General features: G+C 40.6%; 1 protein-coding gene across 1 annotated transcript in view; it reads right to left on the reverse strand.

Annotated features, from left to right (window-relative positions):
• The window catches only part of LOC139940159 (von Willebrand factor D and EGF domain-containing protein-like), an 82,890-nt gene that overhangs the window by 49,089 nt on the left and 18,434 nt on the right, over positions 1 to 15,367 (reverse strand). The window contains exon 2 of the mRNA XM_071936448.1: positions 552 to 715. Coding sequence (XP_071792549.1) covers positions 552 to 715 — 164 coding nt within the window. The remainder of the gene's footprint in view (positions 1 to 551; positions 716 to 15,367) is intronic.

Genomic DNA, 15,367 nt, shown 5'->3' on the forward strand with positions numbered 1-15,367 from the left:
TTTCTCTTATTATGACCGACTCGACCTTCTTGACAGTGAAGGGTTGAGTTTACATTGGTGTGACACAAGTGAGAACTAATAACTTCAAGACGGGCGAGTTGGACAAATTGACAGGCACTGGGCACCTTTGGTGATTTTCAAAGACCAGTATTCTCACTTGGTGTATCTCAACATATGCACAAAACGACAAACCTGTGAAAATTTTGACTCAATTTGGTCATCGAAGTTGCAAGAGATGAAATAAAAAACACATTCGTTGCACAATTTGTGTGCTTTCAGATGACTAAAAAGGGCTTTAGGCCTGCAGTCTTTGATCATTTGAGTGAGAAATTATCTCTCTCTAAACCTATTTTACTTCAGAGGGAGCCATTTATCACAATGTTTATGCTATCACGGCTCTCCATTTGCTCGTTACCAAGTGAGGTTTTATGCTAATAATTATTTTGAGTAATTACCAATAGTGTCCAATGCCTTAAAGAGAACTGGACTCAAGCTCTATAGTGGTGATTAAATGGTCCTCGTCCCAACTGGTGGAAATATGAATTACTGACCTGGACACACTCTGTCGGCATCTCGGCATATTTGCCGAAGATCTGGAAACGGTACCACCCTCGTTCCAGCGTCTTATCACACAGTTTTCCGGACGTTCCCGAGGCCGAGTACGAAACACTCCGAAACGGGTTACCAAGTACCCGATGTCCGCCGAGCGTACATTCTACCGACAAAAAAGGAAACCCAAAAGAAATTAACATTCATTATTAAAGAACAGAAAATGTAATTCCCTGCAAGTAAAATAAAAAAAATCTTCGCATATACCTAGCCAAACAAATCATTTCTTTACCTATTACACAACAAAATTACAACTGTATAGAAGAACCACCAATTGACCTTCTCATTTCTCATTCGTTGCGAACAATTCTGAGTTTTCGTTAGGGAGAAAAACAAGTCGGACTTCGTGTTAACAAGCAATTTGACATGTCACCACCCGTTGATGTACGACACCCAGTTAGTAATTTATATCTCCTGACAGTCTCACCTTTTACTTAACTCACACAAATCAGAAGTTGAAGGTTACCCGAGATTAATAGAGAAACAATGGGTGGTCTTTAATTCCTTCCAAGTGATTTAGGGAGGTAAAGTTGGATCAGATTTCAAAACCTGGCACCGCAAATCATTCCACCCTTGTTAGGAGACTCCGAAGGTGAGCTCTCGTCAACACCTCCTAGTTTCAAGCTATTAGTAAAAATGCCCCGCCAAAAAAAAAAAAAAAATATTTACAACACAGAGTGGGGGTTCAAGGTTTTTCGAAAAGTGCTTTGTATGAAGGAATTATCTGGTCCCGTAAAGGGATTTGTTTGATATCTGTTTGATGCCGTGAGACAATTATTGGCCGCCCAACAGTGTGACTCACAAACAAAGTTGAGGAGTGGAAGATAAGGCCTAAAACAGTCGCCAGTACCTGCGTGTATATCATCAAGCCTCGCTTTGGGCATTAACTTTCATATTCAAGATAATCAAAATGGCTGCCTTAGCTGTATTTTTTGTATATTGAATCCCAGGCCCTTTTTGAAACCATGGCATAGGGGTCTGGCACCGTCCGCTTTCCCGGAAGCCCCGTACCCAAAAAGGCGTACGTATAGGGACCTATCTGACGGAGCCTAGCAGGAACCGAAGCCGAAGTCTAAGCCCGGTCTAAGCCCAAGTTGTTTGTTCCGAAATGGCCTGAGATCCAACCAATAACAGTAAAGACCTTCAAACCGCGCCGGTTGGCATGTTCGGCCGAATGTAGGCAAATCAAACCACTCAATCGTGACACATTTCTGCAAACTTTTAATACAAAAATTAAAAAAGACATCCCATGATTGGTTGATCCGTCGTCAACAAATTTAGCGCTATTTTTGAATGTTTGTGTTGTATGGCTTCCGAAAGTTTTCAGCCTTGGTTGGCAAAAACTTGGTCTGTGACGTTGCAATAAAAGGTCTATGAAACGGTAGCCATTTTGATTTTCTTGCGTGTGCAATTATCAATGTTGTGCGTTCGATAAAAGGGGCCCAAACCCAGATACCCACGCACATTAATGTATTACGGTGTTGTGCGTTCGATAAAAGGGGCCCAAACCCAGATACCCACGCACATTAATGTATTACGGAGGAGTTCAAGGTCTGGCGGAGTACTAACGGATGCGCATGTGCATTATCTTCACGCTTCGTTGAGGGAGTTCATCCTTTAACATTAAACCTCGAACCTTTAAAGAGTCCACTTGTCCAATATTGTTCATCAACATGCCTGCTTCCATGCCCCACGTCATTGCATTAGTGCCCTTGAAATGCTACAGCAGAATTTAAAATCTTCTCATAAGTACCCTTACCAAGGAGAAAATGCCTCGGTGCCCTTGGGCTGCCCTTCCCGTTTTCAAAAACTATACATTTCTACTGGAGCATTTCCAGGGCACAAAGCAATGACCATGCAGGGGACATGAGGGCAATCGCTACCGTTGTATCGGGCCAGCAACAGTCTATGAACTTAACTCATCACAATGATCGGAGCAAATCCCAATGTTAAGTAAGTGTTGTTCCGTAAAATTACTCGTTTAAACTTGTCAAGGTTGTTGCTCCCGGTATTTCACCGAAGGGTTGGCCTGATACTTTATTTTTAACTTTACTGACTCTGGTGAATAATGCCACTGTTAAATGATTCATGGTATGACATTCAATGACTCACGTCCAACAACCAAATAAAGCTCAATCTACGGGGCTGGCAGCACACGCTTCCTAGTGACTTCATAAAGTTTAAAAAAAGAAAACTATGAAACATTTTTATTTGGGGGGGGGGGGGGTAAAGTTAAGGCCTATAGCACTGGTGTTTGTCTGGTAGTTTTAACTAAAACTTAAACTTAAAAGTTTGAACGAGGCTGCATGGAAAAACAAGGGTTTGTCAGTAACGTCATTGACTAGGGGTTTCACCAATTTATTGCAACAAACACTACTTATTGTTACCATGGAGGTAGGTGCCTCCATATTGTAACTTGTTATCTATGCTAGACTTGTTCGAAAGAAAATGTGCTTTTGTTTTTACTTGAAGAAGTCAGCTCAATGAAAAATGGGCCACCTTTAAGTCTGCCAAAACTGCCACACTGCTGATATGAGGAGAGTCCAAGTAGAACACTGGCTGATTACCGGCATACCGTGTAACTTCATCTTGGAATGGGCAAGGCCGTTTTAATTTTGCAAAGGGCACCTCCACTTGAAAATCTTAAAGAAAATGGGAAACTTTTGAAGGGGTGCTATAGGGCCCAGACCAAGGGCAGCGGAGGACATTGCCTCGATGGCCTGCGCGTAAATCCAGGCCTACACCAGAGCGTGGCTCAGACCATGGAGGTAGCTCAGACAGTATCGGGCAACGAGCCCAACCATCCAGGGAAATGAAATGAATCTCGAAGAAAACTTTAGCTACAATCAGCTAAAATTACGGGATATGGGCCTCGACTGGGCCCTCGCGACCCGCACGTCCAAAACGATATTTCAGTTTCTATTATAGATTGGAAGTGACAGGGGGCGCCATATTCCCGAGGTCATGATCATGTTCCGGAGCTCAGGCCGTGGAGAGGGGGGTGGAGGCTGAAGATTTCTAGAGCAAAGTCTGACTGGACTAACTGCCCTGAAAAGGATCAGAAATGTAGCCGTGGAAGATGGCTCTATCACAATTAAATCCCAAATGTCAACACACAACAAACACATGCAGCCTGAAAACTGATGAACCTTTCGGTTGTTCTAGAAAGCAAAATAGACCTAGAACTTGGACATTTTTTTTTTGAGACTAGCACTTTAACTCACAATTAACTGACACACACGGGTCTCTTTTTGGACTTACACTTGTTACAGCCTTAAACTTAAAACCTTTGTGAAATATTATTTGAATGGTCCTGATTTTGGATCGACTTTAACAGACATCCACCTCGACCTACATCGTAAAAACTAACTCACTTGGCCTTAAATTTGCAACCAATACCAAAGCCTCGAACTTGATTGGACCTGGATCTCATTTGATACTCAAACTCGATTTGACCGTGGACTCGAAATATCCAAATTTGTTCCTAGTCAATTATTTGTAACAGCCCGGTACTAATGTATAAACTGCGGATCATGAGTTAATCCCATTTTTACATGGACGCGGAAAACTTTTAATACCCCTTTGCCTCTTGGTCAAATTATCTATCAAGATTTAAGGCTTCCGTTTCGGAAGTGCCAATATTTTCTTCAGTACACGTCTTCCAAGTGACGTGTTCTTTTTAGCATGACAGATATTCTTTGATTTCAAATCTTGATACAAGGGAGGGTGACTTTGAAATCGACCCCCCCCCCCAAAAAAAAAAAAGAGAAAAAAAAAAGAAGTACCATCCGTTTTTCGCTCGTGCATAACAAGTGCGTACATACCAGGAAATTAATTGTGAGTATACCTGGGGACGAGGAAGATATGACACTATTTGATTTGTTGTAGCTGACTGGGATACCAAACCATAACCACGGATCGGATAAAAAGAAACGTAATATTTAGCCCATGATGTTGAAAAGGTAGGGGGTTGTGAACCACAACCTTGATTCACAGACCGAGTACAATCTTTCCAGTGCAATAACCGATACAAGTCTTTCCCGACCAGAGCCACGCCTCACTGGGTCCATTTTCATTCAGAATGTCTCAATAAATTACCTTAAATTCACAGATCGAATTCCAGAAAGTGCCGTTCGGTCGGCCTCTTAACACGTTTCAGATGGACTACCATCCTGTGACCCCTGAAAGTCCCGGGGGCAAGCTGTCTGACCTATCCGTCTGAAGTTTCATGGAACGAGCCGAAAACACCCTTCACGGGGAAATTGGACGATCCAAATATTTTTGTATCTGGTTTCACCTAGTTTGTGCAAACGGTTTACAATACAATAAACTGTCTTCGCAACACACATTTTCAAGACTACTATTGCAAGACTACACTATGACAGATCGATGTGAGTTGTCGGTATACCTGCCTCGACACTGAGCTATTGACTTTTTTTTACATACCAACCAATTCACACATTGTCAAAGAGAATTCCACAACTTTGGTGTTAAAGGCACTGGACACTAATGGTAATTACTCAAAATAATTGCAAGCATTCCTGGTATAACGAGCAACGGAGAGCTGTTGAGTTTACAACATTGTGATAACCGCCACTATACAAAACATATACCCTCCCTTCAAGATGCTTAAAGCATATCCCAAACAGTTTATACGAGACAATGCCAGCAGTTTAAACTGTCCATTACATAATAATGCATTGGGCGACATCTGACTCATTTTCAGAGTGGGTCACAACTATGTATAAGCATATCATTGAGAGGTGTGTATTTTAATAATAATACAAAAACAAAATAACCGGTTATGACGTGCCAAGTAGGCCTAACCATAGCCATAGGACCAACAGCAACAGTGAGCCTGCATCCGAACTGACGGCTACAACTACGGCTACGGCTTTTGCTAGTGGCTTTGCTATGGACGCACTATACTCCAACGCACGACGACTCGGCGATCTAGCCGTAGCCGCACATTCAGACGACACCTTTTTTCAAGAAGTAGGCCGGTATCAACATGGAGGTATCAAGAAGACAGGACTTTATATTTTCGTTGTCTACGCTCCCCGACCTCATTCTGAGCCAGTGCAAACGGGGAATGTGGGATACGGAAATGGAATCTTTTGACAAAACACTGCTCCAAGGCAAATACTAGAAATGCTGGACGGTGTATATGTGCCATGGTTGGACACAACAGGAGGAGCTGAGGGAGGAACGGGTAGGAAGTGAAGGTCCCGCCAGGCTCCTTTAAAAACAAAGCTTTTTAAGCTCTGTGACCGTGGGGTGCACACCTGCATTTGTCCGTACATTTAGACAAAGAGTCATTCAATTCAATTCGATACGACGTTTATTCCATCTCTTTCAGTAAATAATTCAATAAGGGAATTTATCAGTAACAAAAATAAAAGCGCATATAGGCCTAAGTTTACAAAATTAATATTGTTAAAGGGTCTATGTACTTTTTCCTAACAAAAAACACAATGTCCACAGATTTACACTAAACTGACACAGTTTGAAGATTATGATAGTAGAAAGCTTCCCTTGAAATTTTACTTACTGAGGTGCAGTAGTTTTTGAGAAATTAGTAAAAGTAATAATTTTCGTCTCAGTTTTAGCATGTAAAAACGTATTAACCAGTTGTGCTATGGTTTTGGTATAATATCATAACTGGTTAAGGGGATTTTACATGCTAAAATAATTTTGGTCTCATGAGACCAAAATTATTTTGTGACTTGTTTTACTCATTTTAGTTAGTAATATTTCAAGGGAAGCTTTCCACTATCATTATCTTCAAACCCTGTAAGTTTAATGTAAATCTGTGGACATTTTGAAAAAGTACCCGAATCCTTTAAATCAAATAATAAATACATTTAAAACCAGGAATGAACTCTACACAACAAGAGAGGAGCGAGAGCATGAGGTTGTAGAATAAGCTGAGGATTGTAGAAAATCATTTGCATATTCCATTCGTTAAGCCAATCAAGGTTCGAGTATCAAATACGTCGACCAATCAACACATGATCGCCCCACTCAAGGTTTGACGAAGTATCTGTACCATACGTCAGACCATGGAGGTGTCAGACGATATTGCCCCACTTCGATTAACCCCACACACCCACTGGATGGACTATCATTGATAACTGGTTGCCCACGACATCCGCGTACGCGTGGGTTAAAACCATCATTCTGTTTGTACACAAACCGCATCCACATCACATCCATTTTCTTGAGACGTTTCATTTGCATCAGACCCCATAAAGAATCATCAACTCCATCTCGCACGAAGGTCTTGAAAGAAGTGCTCACAGAAGCGGAAATTATATCGTCTGAGAAAATACACAGAGACGGCTTTATATTGACACTGTAGTTACTCGCTTCACATGTGATTCTACTACAAAGTCAATACCGCTCACCCGCAACGAGCAAAGATCTTTTATAGAATGAATTACGTCTGCTTTTTTCCCGCTCCTTTTTTTCACGGAAAACGCAATGTTGATCAACATGGGCGAAAGTGCGTGGGTAGTGCGCAAATTACTCTTATGTGTTTGACATCGCTGAAATGGCGGCAAGCTAAACTAGAGATTACTCTATGGGGTTCAAAATTAGGACAACTTTTTATATGCTGCGAGTGAGATCTAATTCTTTTCATACACGTGGGCGAAGTGGCTCTGTGGGTAATCGGCCATTATTTTTACTTGAATAAAAATAATAAACTACTCTCACACTAGATTTTGTGTTAATCTTACTTGGCCTTAACAATTTCAATCCAAATTGTACACTTAACAAACACGACTTTTTACGTCCATTTTCAGTAAACCGAATCAGCAAGTGTTTAAAAAGTTGCCAGTAATTATGCGGGTCCTATATACTATAGTAGGAACCAGACAATAAAATAAGATCATAATGGTCTCCGAATCTGATTGATTGAATGTGGAAAATCAAAACTTGGATCTGAAAACCCAATGATTTGATTAACAGATTCCATGATTTGGCGTGACTGACGAGTCTTTTGGTTAAACTTACAGCAATTTGACCCAAACTCTGCATGACTCCATCCGACACTGGTGCCAGTTCATCAATATTTTCAAATCGGTACTGGCTTAAAAACCCGAGTCGAGGTTTGAGAATGTTCATTACAATTTCCAACTGTTACACAATTATTGTCAACCAATGATATAGTTTCATGTCATGATAGTCGGGCTCCTTGCACCCACAGAGGGTGGGGATCCGGGTTTGTTTCGTCACCCGGATCGACACCCGGATCGACACCCGGAGGCACAAAGAGGAACCTAAGTGCACATCTAACCCGTAGCTATTATCCTTGTCATGATTCCTTAAAAACAAGGGGAACTCACAGGTGAGCCTTGTTTATTATGTCTGGACGTCCTTCTCTTTGATGTCTGGGATATCTTCTTGAAGGAGAAACCTCACTGATTCAGTAAACAACACAGCGGGGTGAAAAAAACCTATACCTTTAAAGGGGTGGACACTATTGGTAATTACTCAAAATAGTTGTTGGCATAAAAACTTACGTAACAAGCAATGGAGAGTTGTTGATAGTATAAAACATAGTGAGAAACGGCTCCCTCTGAAGTAACGTAGTTTTCGAGAAAGAAGTAATTTTCCACTAAAATATTTTAATTTGATTTTGAGGTCCCGAAATCATCATCTGAAAGCGCAAAACTTCGTGTGACGAGGGTGTTTTTTCTTCCATTATTATCTCGCAACTTGACGACCAATTTGAGTTCAAATTTTCACAGGTTTGTTATTTTGTGCATATTATGTTGAGATACACCAAGTGAGAAGACTGGTCTTTGACAATAACAAAAGGTGTCCAGTATCTTTAAACGTACAAGGTGTCAACTCACATCAATTTAAAGGAATGTCTGGAGCTTACATCATTGCTTCATCATGGAGGAGTTGGCTCATTTGAACCGATTTGTATCACACGAGGCATTTCAAAGAACTTACCAGTTCTAAATTTGCATAACATGTGTTCCTCCCATGAAAAGACGGCTTGAAATCGAGGCCACCTTTTGTTGGGTCTTTTGTACTTCTCTTATCCTTGCTAAACAATAGTTACAATAGGATCTGTGTTGCCGATTAGGGGATGTATTTTATTACTGTATTATTCGGTTGATATCCCGATCTGAACTGACAGCGTAGCTTATAAAGTCAACCATTAAGTAGACACATTTCTGATTGATCGTGAAAATCATTTGCATTGTTCTTTTACCGGTCATCAAATCGTGTTCAAAAGATTTCCATTAGAGCTCACACATGCGTATATATGGTTTAAGACTGGTTCTTCCTCGGGAACAATGCAGTAGTTCTGGTGCCCTGGTAAATTTAACCTGGGAGTTTTAGCTGATGGAGAAAGAAACCTGGGAATTATTCTTCATCTAGTTCTGATGAAAGGATTCTCATATGCAGAAACAATTTAGGCCTATCTGTTCTGGTGCCCTGGTAAATTTAACCTGGGAGTTTTAGCTGATGGAGAAAGAAACCTGGGAATTATTCTTCATCTAGTTCTGATGAAAGGATTCTCATATGCAGAAACAATTTAGGCCTATCTGTTCTGGTGCCCTGGTAAATTTAACCTGGGAGTTTTAGCTGATGGAGAAAGAAACCTGGGAATTATTCTTCATCTCCGTTCTGATGAAAGGATTCTCATATGCAGAAACAATTTAGGCCTATCTGTTCTGGCGCCCTGGTAAATTTCAACCTGAGAGTTTGAGCTGATGAAAGAACGTTGTCCAAGCCATACCCTGAAGTTGTTCTTCATCTGATTCGAATGAAAGCATGATCCAGGAACATTGTATGCCTATCGGTTCCAATGCCCAGATACATTTAAACTGGGGAGTTTCAGCTGGTGAAGTAAGTTGTCCAAGCCCAACCCTAGATAACTGTTCTCAATCTAATGAAAATATGTCCATACCGGGAGATGAGTGGATGACATGACCGGGTAAAAAGATGCAGTCAATAAACAAAAAAAGTATACGCAAGCACCAGACTCTTTATTTTTGAGTCCACCTGTCACCAGATAACACATACAGACACAGCACTTGAAGATAAAGGTTGGAAATCGTGTTTAAATAAAAAAACGATTCAAAGGAAATGTTGCAGATGTTTTAGAGCAATGAGTTTGACATTGATGGATCAATGTTGGTTCGGAATGAGCCGATAGCAGACGGCAAGAATTCCTAGGAGGGGGGTTTATGTTCCCAAAGGGATCACAATGGCCAGACAGAGAAGCGGTACCGTGACCATGTTCCTTGTGAGCTACTTCAAATACAAGGGGTATCGTTCTGAAGACACTTTTTATAATAACCACGTAGAAAATATGGAAAATACATTTGGGATTTGGCAATTAATATTAAATGCTCTAAAAAGACTGACCATCGCTTGAACAGATCTGATTGGTTAAAAGTTAGTCAAACTATATCGAGGTGGATTTCTTATCAGAAACGGAAATTTGAGATATAGTTTGTCGACAATTGGAAATGAAGATAATAATACGTGAAGATAATGCGTTAAAAAAAAGACCGCGCAGTGATAATGGCCAGCAAAATGACATCCGTGAAATCACTAGACTTTAACTTTCTGTAAACCGCGCACTAAAAATGCCCTGTAGCGCATTATAATTTAAGACACACGCATTATGGAGATACACGTAAAATCACTGTATAGGTCTACAACTTACTTGCTCTAAACCGTCCGGCAGCGCATTATGCAAATACACGTAAAATCGTGAGACCTTATCTTGATCTAAACCGCGCAGTAATAATGTCTTGCAGCGCATTGTGATGATACGCGTGAAAAACACTAGATATAACCGCGCCGTGTAATGTCTGACAGCGCATTCTGAATAAATCACTATAGACATTACTTGATCTAAACCGCGCAGTGATCTAAATGTCCGGCAGCGCATTATGGAGATACACGTAACAATCACGAGACCTCTTACTTGCTCTATCGCCTCCCTGCTTGATTGACCGAGACCGTGACAGTCTGAACCCCGTCGGGCATAGGGGGGATGTTTAAAAATGATTCACGACAGCACGGGGAATTCATCTGACACACGATGAACGGTGGCCCCGACCCTAAAAACCCAGGGCTGTCGACAAGGAATGGTCAAAATAAATCATTTTATTTTATGATGTTGTAAAATAGACCTAAAAGAATAGAGCGTGTATGGTTTCAGACGGTCTTTTTGCTCACATTGACCGAATGTGAGCTGAATGTGTCTCGATGTATTACGAACCTTGTCAGTCAAACCAATGCTGGGATTAAATCGAAATCCCTAGTGATTTAACCTCATTTCCTGCACCTCCACAGCAGTTCCAACCACCCTGAGACGGTGGAGAATTAAGGGGGTACTGGGGGGGGGGGGGGGTATGAGTACAAGTCTGGAGTAGAATGTATCAAGATCCCGCTGCTGTTTTCGTATTCTTTTCTGTTTTGTAAACATTACAGGTCACATTACTGAGGCTAGAAGTGTACATGAAGAGTCAATGCCCTTTTTAAATGCACCATTGCCATGATCAGAACTGGGCCCAATTTCATGGCTCTGCTTACCGTAAGCAGAGAAACGGCGCTTACGGAAGCAGGGAATTATGTGCTAATACGGCAAGCGTTTTTCACGGGTTAGCGGCATTAGCGGCAAATTTTGGCTTCTGCGCGTGCGTACTCCACGTTACTAGGCATTCTACACTTACAAGGCTAGTGAAGAAATTTGGCGCTTGCAGGTAAACGGGGAATCGTGATCGTAAGCGCAGAATTCGGCGGTAAGCAGAGCCATGGGCCGAATTTCATAGAGCTGCTTAAGCACAGAATTTTGCTTAAGCAAAAAAAAACCTTGCTTATAGTAAAATCAGATTAACAGCCAAGACTCCACTCAATTGTTATGCTAACCAACAGCTAAACAACAGCTAAACACCAATCACAAGTAATGTATATGGCATGACATTTTTGCCAGTAACATGTGAAAAATAAGCGAGCTATTTTCGTGCTTAAGCAAATTTGTTGCTTAAGCAGCTCTATAAAATTGGCCCTTGGTCTTGGGAACCAGACGAACTTGTGCATAGTGTGAGATGCAGTTACGGTTGCTGCCGGTTTGGCGGTTACGGTTTGTCAACTGACTGGAAGGGGGAAAATATCAAACAAACAAACAGACAAAATGATAGGATTGTTACTGTCTGTCACGTAAAAGATCGATGAGTGTAGCCCACTGATGAGTTGGGTTCTGAACTTGTACAAGGGTGGGTGGAAGTACCTGACCAGTCTCTTTCATACTGTGCATATTATTATGCAGACCTAAAATATTTATTGATGTACACATTTTTCAATGTTGTTCGTTTTATATTTGTATTGTGTCTACAGAAGACTGCTCAAAATAGTGCATCCTGAAAACAATATAAATGCACCTGAGTGTATCCAGTCTGTGCACGAGTGGTGGCGTGTTTTGGGTACCAGTTTCTGGTATCGTTCTACAAATTGGTGGTTGGTACTCTATTCTGATTTATGTTTTTAAAATCTGCCAAAGTTATTAAATCATATATATAGTTATTATTTGAATACCTCAATGAAGACAGTATAAACTGCGATCGTGACTTTGCGTTCAGGTTTGTACATTATACACAGACTGGTGGGTTGTAAACAAATGTCTGTTCCAGTTCCTTACTATACGCCGTGTCCCTTCTATGACCTCCCCGTGTGTTGCGTCTGAGAGGGGAGCGCCAATGTCTGATTGCTTGTTCTGTTGTACCTTGTCAATTAGAGACGATCCACGAGAGAAGGTTTCAAGGGCGACAATTTACATGTTCCCGTATTATCACTTGGTGACTGATGTTAACACATCGTTTGCTAACAAAGCTTGACATATCACCGTCCTCGAAATGAGATTTTAATGTGTCTGCAATTACGGAGTTGTAAACCTAACACGCAAGTGTGACGTAGCCATGAGCTGAGGAGCGGCGACCAATCAGAAATGCAGCTCGACATGGCGCGATTCTCCGTCATTCACAAATTGGACAATAATTAAATCTCGCCAGGCCGCCCTCGTCCAATCAGAGCGAGTGGCGTGGTCGCAGCGCGTCTCCGTTCATTCATAAATTTACGAGATCCAATTAACTTTGCCAACGGTAGAATTCCTCCAATCAGATCCGAGCGAGCCGGAGGTTTAGCGGGTTCGTTCATTCATAAATTCGATCAGAATCCAATTTAGAGTCGCAGATGGATACGCGGCAAAACATCCGTTCTCTACTCAGGCGTGATCGCCTCTTCTTTTCTTTTACTCTCGGCACGAAGCGAATGTTTACATCAGTTTCTCAGAAGGCAGTTTCTGCTTCCATAGACGGCAAATCTGAAGAGGATCTTCTACACCCACACACGCTTCATCAATGTGGTCCTTCAGTCGAAGTTTTACTACGGACTACTAGCTACAAAAGTAAACAGTGAATGTATATATATAACTTGTTCACAATCTTGTTTGTAACCTAAAGTTTGCAAGTTCTGTCTTTTTAGGGTTTGCGGTTTCAAAGGACACCATTTAATGAAATCATAACAGAATTGCCTACTGCAATTCGAAACTTCATTAGCCGTACAGCGAGTGTCCTACCATTGAGGGTTTTTTCGGACTACTACGCTAGCAACAAAAGTAAACAGTGAAACTACAAGAAACTTGTTCAGAATCTTGTTTGTAAAACAAAGTTTGCAAGTTTGAAAAAACAAATCCTGTCTATATGGCTTTCCGGTTTCACAGAACACTGCACTCCCAGAGTGAAATCATACAAGAGAATGTTCTGCTGAAGTTGGGCACATCGTTGGCCCGAACAGGGTGTGTCGTGAAAAGGGGACACTGGTATAGTAGCAGCATACCTGGAACTTTAGACTTCCAACTTTTGTAACTTTCTCGTGTTTGCTAGTCTATGGTGGAGGCAGGATGTCAAATCAGAACTAGATCACATCCAGGGGCCCCTTTTTCTATGAAATAATTTTTGTAAACGAGGGTTCAACCTTGCGGCAGCAAGGCTTCGTGATATCATGGTGAGACGTATCAGCAATAAAATATTCTTGGATTTAATTTGAACAAACGGAACAAAATCAAATTAAATAGTGCGTTTTATTTGCATCAACTGTTTATTTGTTTTTCAGTGGTTGTTTTTTATTATTTCAGATATTTTCTTTAAAAAACTATTGTTGTTTTGCAAAAAAAATTGTTATTTTTTTGTGTTACCGTTGTGTGACATTTTCTTTAAGATGTTGCTTGATTTTCACAATATTATTAACATTATTGATTCTGATGAAAATGCCCCTTTAATCAATACACTTAAAATAACTTAGTGTTTAAAACCAGTCTTCTAAAAGGAAAAAACAAAAAAAATATTCGGGGACGTCGATTTACAAAAAGACAGGTGTTGTGTATTACACAAGTTTGTTTACTTTTTAAAGTTTTTTTTATCAACAAGACTTATTTTTCCCCTCAAAATTTTGCATGGTATCCCCATCCTCATCACCCCAACATTAAGATAGTTGGATGGAATACCAACATTCCTCAAAATTGCCGCTTGTTGTTACTTGTTTTGAAATCTTGCCTAGTCTAATAATAATACATGGAATGGTAGGTCTAACGTCTTGCATAAACAATGGCCTCAAGACGTTTCACAGTTTTCGACTACTCCTGATGGTAAAACGTTTTCTAAGCCTTTGTGACAAAACGGTTTCGGAAATACCAAACTGAAACCATATTGGGTCTTAATAACAAGCTTTATAAAGACGGGGGCCGGCGGCAGGATGATTGGAGAAAATATATAATCAGTGTAGGATGGTATCGTTAAAGGCACTGGACACCTTTGGTAATTGTCAAAGACCAGTAGTCTCACTTGGTGTATCCCAACTTGCATTTAAAAAAATCAGTGAAAATCTGGACTCAATTGGTCATCGAAGTTGCAAGAAAATAATGAAAGAAAAACACCCTTGTTGCACAATTTGTGTGCTTTAAGATGATTAAAAAGGGCTTTAGGTCTTAAGTCTTTAAATATTTAAGTGAGAAATTACCCCTTGCTCAAACTCCAAGGGAGCAGTTCTGAGAATGTTTTATACTATTAACAGCTCTCCGTTGCTCGTTACCTGTTAAGTTTGTATGCTTACAACGTTTTTGAGTAATTACCAATAGTGTTGTTCAGTGTCTTTAACAGAAGTTTAGATAAGTGAGATTTTAGGCTTAGCATGGCGCAAGAAGTAAAACACAATTATTCTAACAATCGTTGAAGAGCATTAAAAATCACCGCCAGAGAAATGTGGCGAAACTTTGATATTTTAAGACGAAATGGATGGAGAAGAAACTACAATCAGATGCAAGAAAGGTAAACACCAATAATAACAAAACATTTGAAGACCTTGACGTTGTTAGTTTGTTAGCTTTTATGTGTCAACAATCAGATTGTGGCTGACGAGAGAATTTATCCATCAATACGGACCAAAGCAGATAATATGGCAGTTTAATTCACATCCAGGAGACGATAATCAGAAAGAATTACTGTCGGGTAAAACTGAGATGTCTGGAATAAAAACATAAACCCATATGCAAATAATGACTGCTATGGATGGCAGACAAAATGCTTAGCAACCTTTTTTGTTAAAGAAAAACAGTGCAGAATTCGGGGAAGGAGGGGGGAAAAAATTAGCTGACGGCAAACAGAAATCTCTAGATATTTTAGCCTGTCTTAATTCCCTCCAGCTAAAGAGACACGGGGCTTGATGA

The sequence above is a fragment of the Asterias amurensis genome, chromosome 7, assembly GCF_032118995.1.
Source record: "Asterias amurensis chromosome 7, ASM3211899v1".
Classification (NCBI taxonomy): Eukaryota; Metazoa; Echinodermata; class Asteroidea; order Forcipulatida; family Asteriidae; genus Asterias; species Asterias amurensis.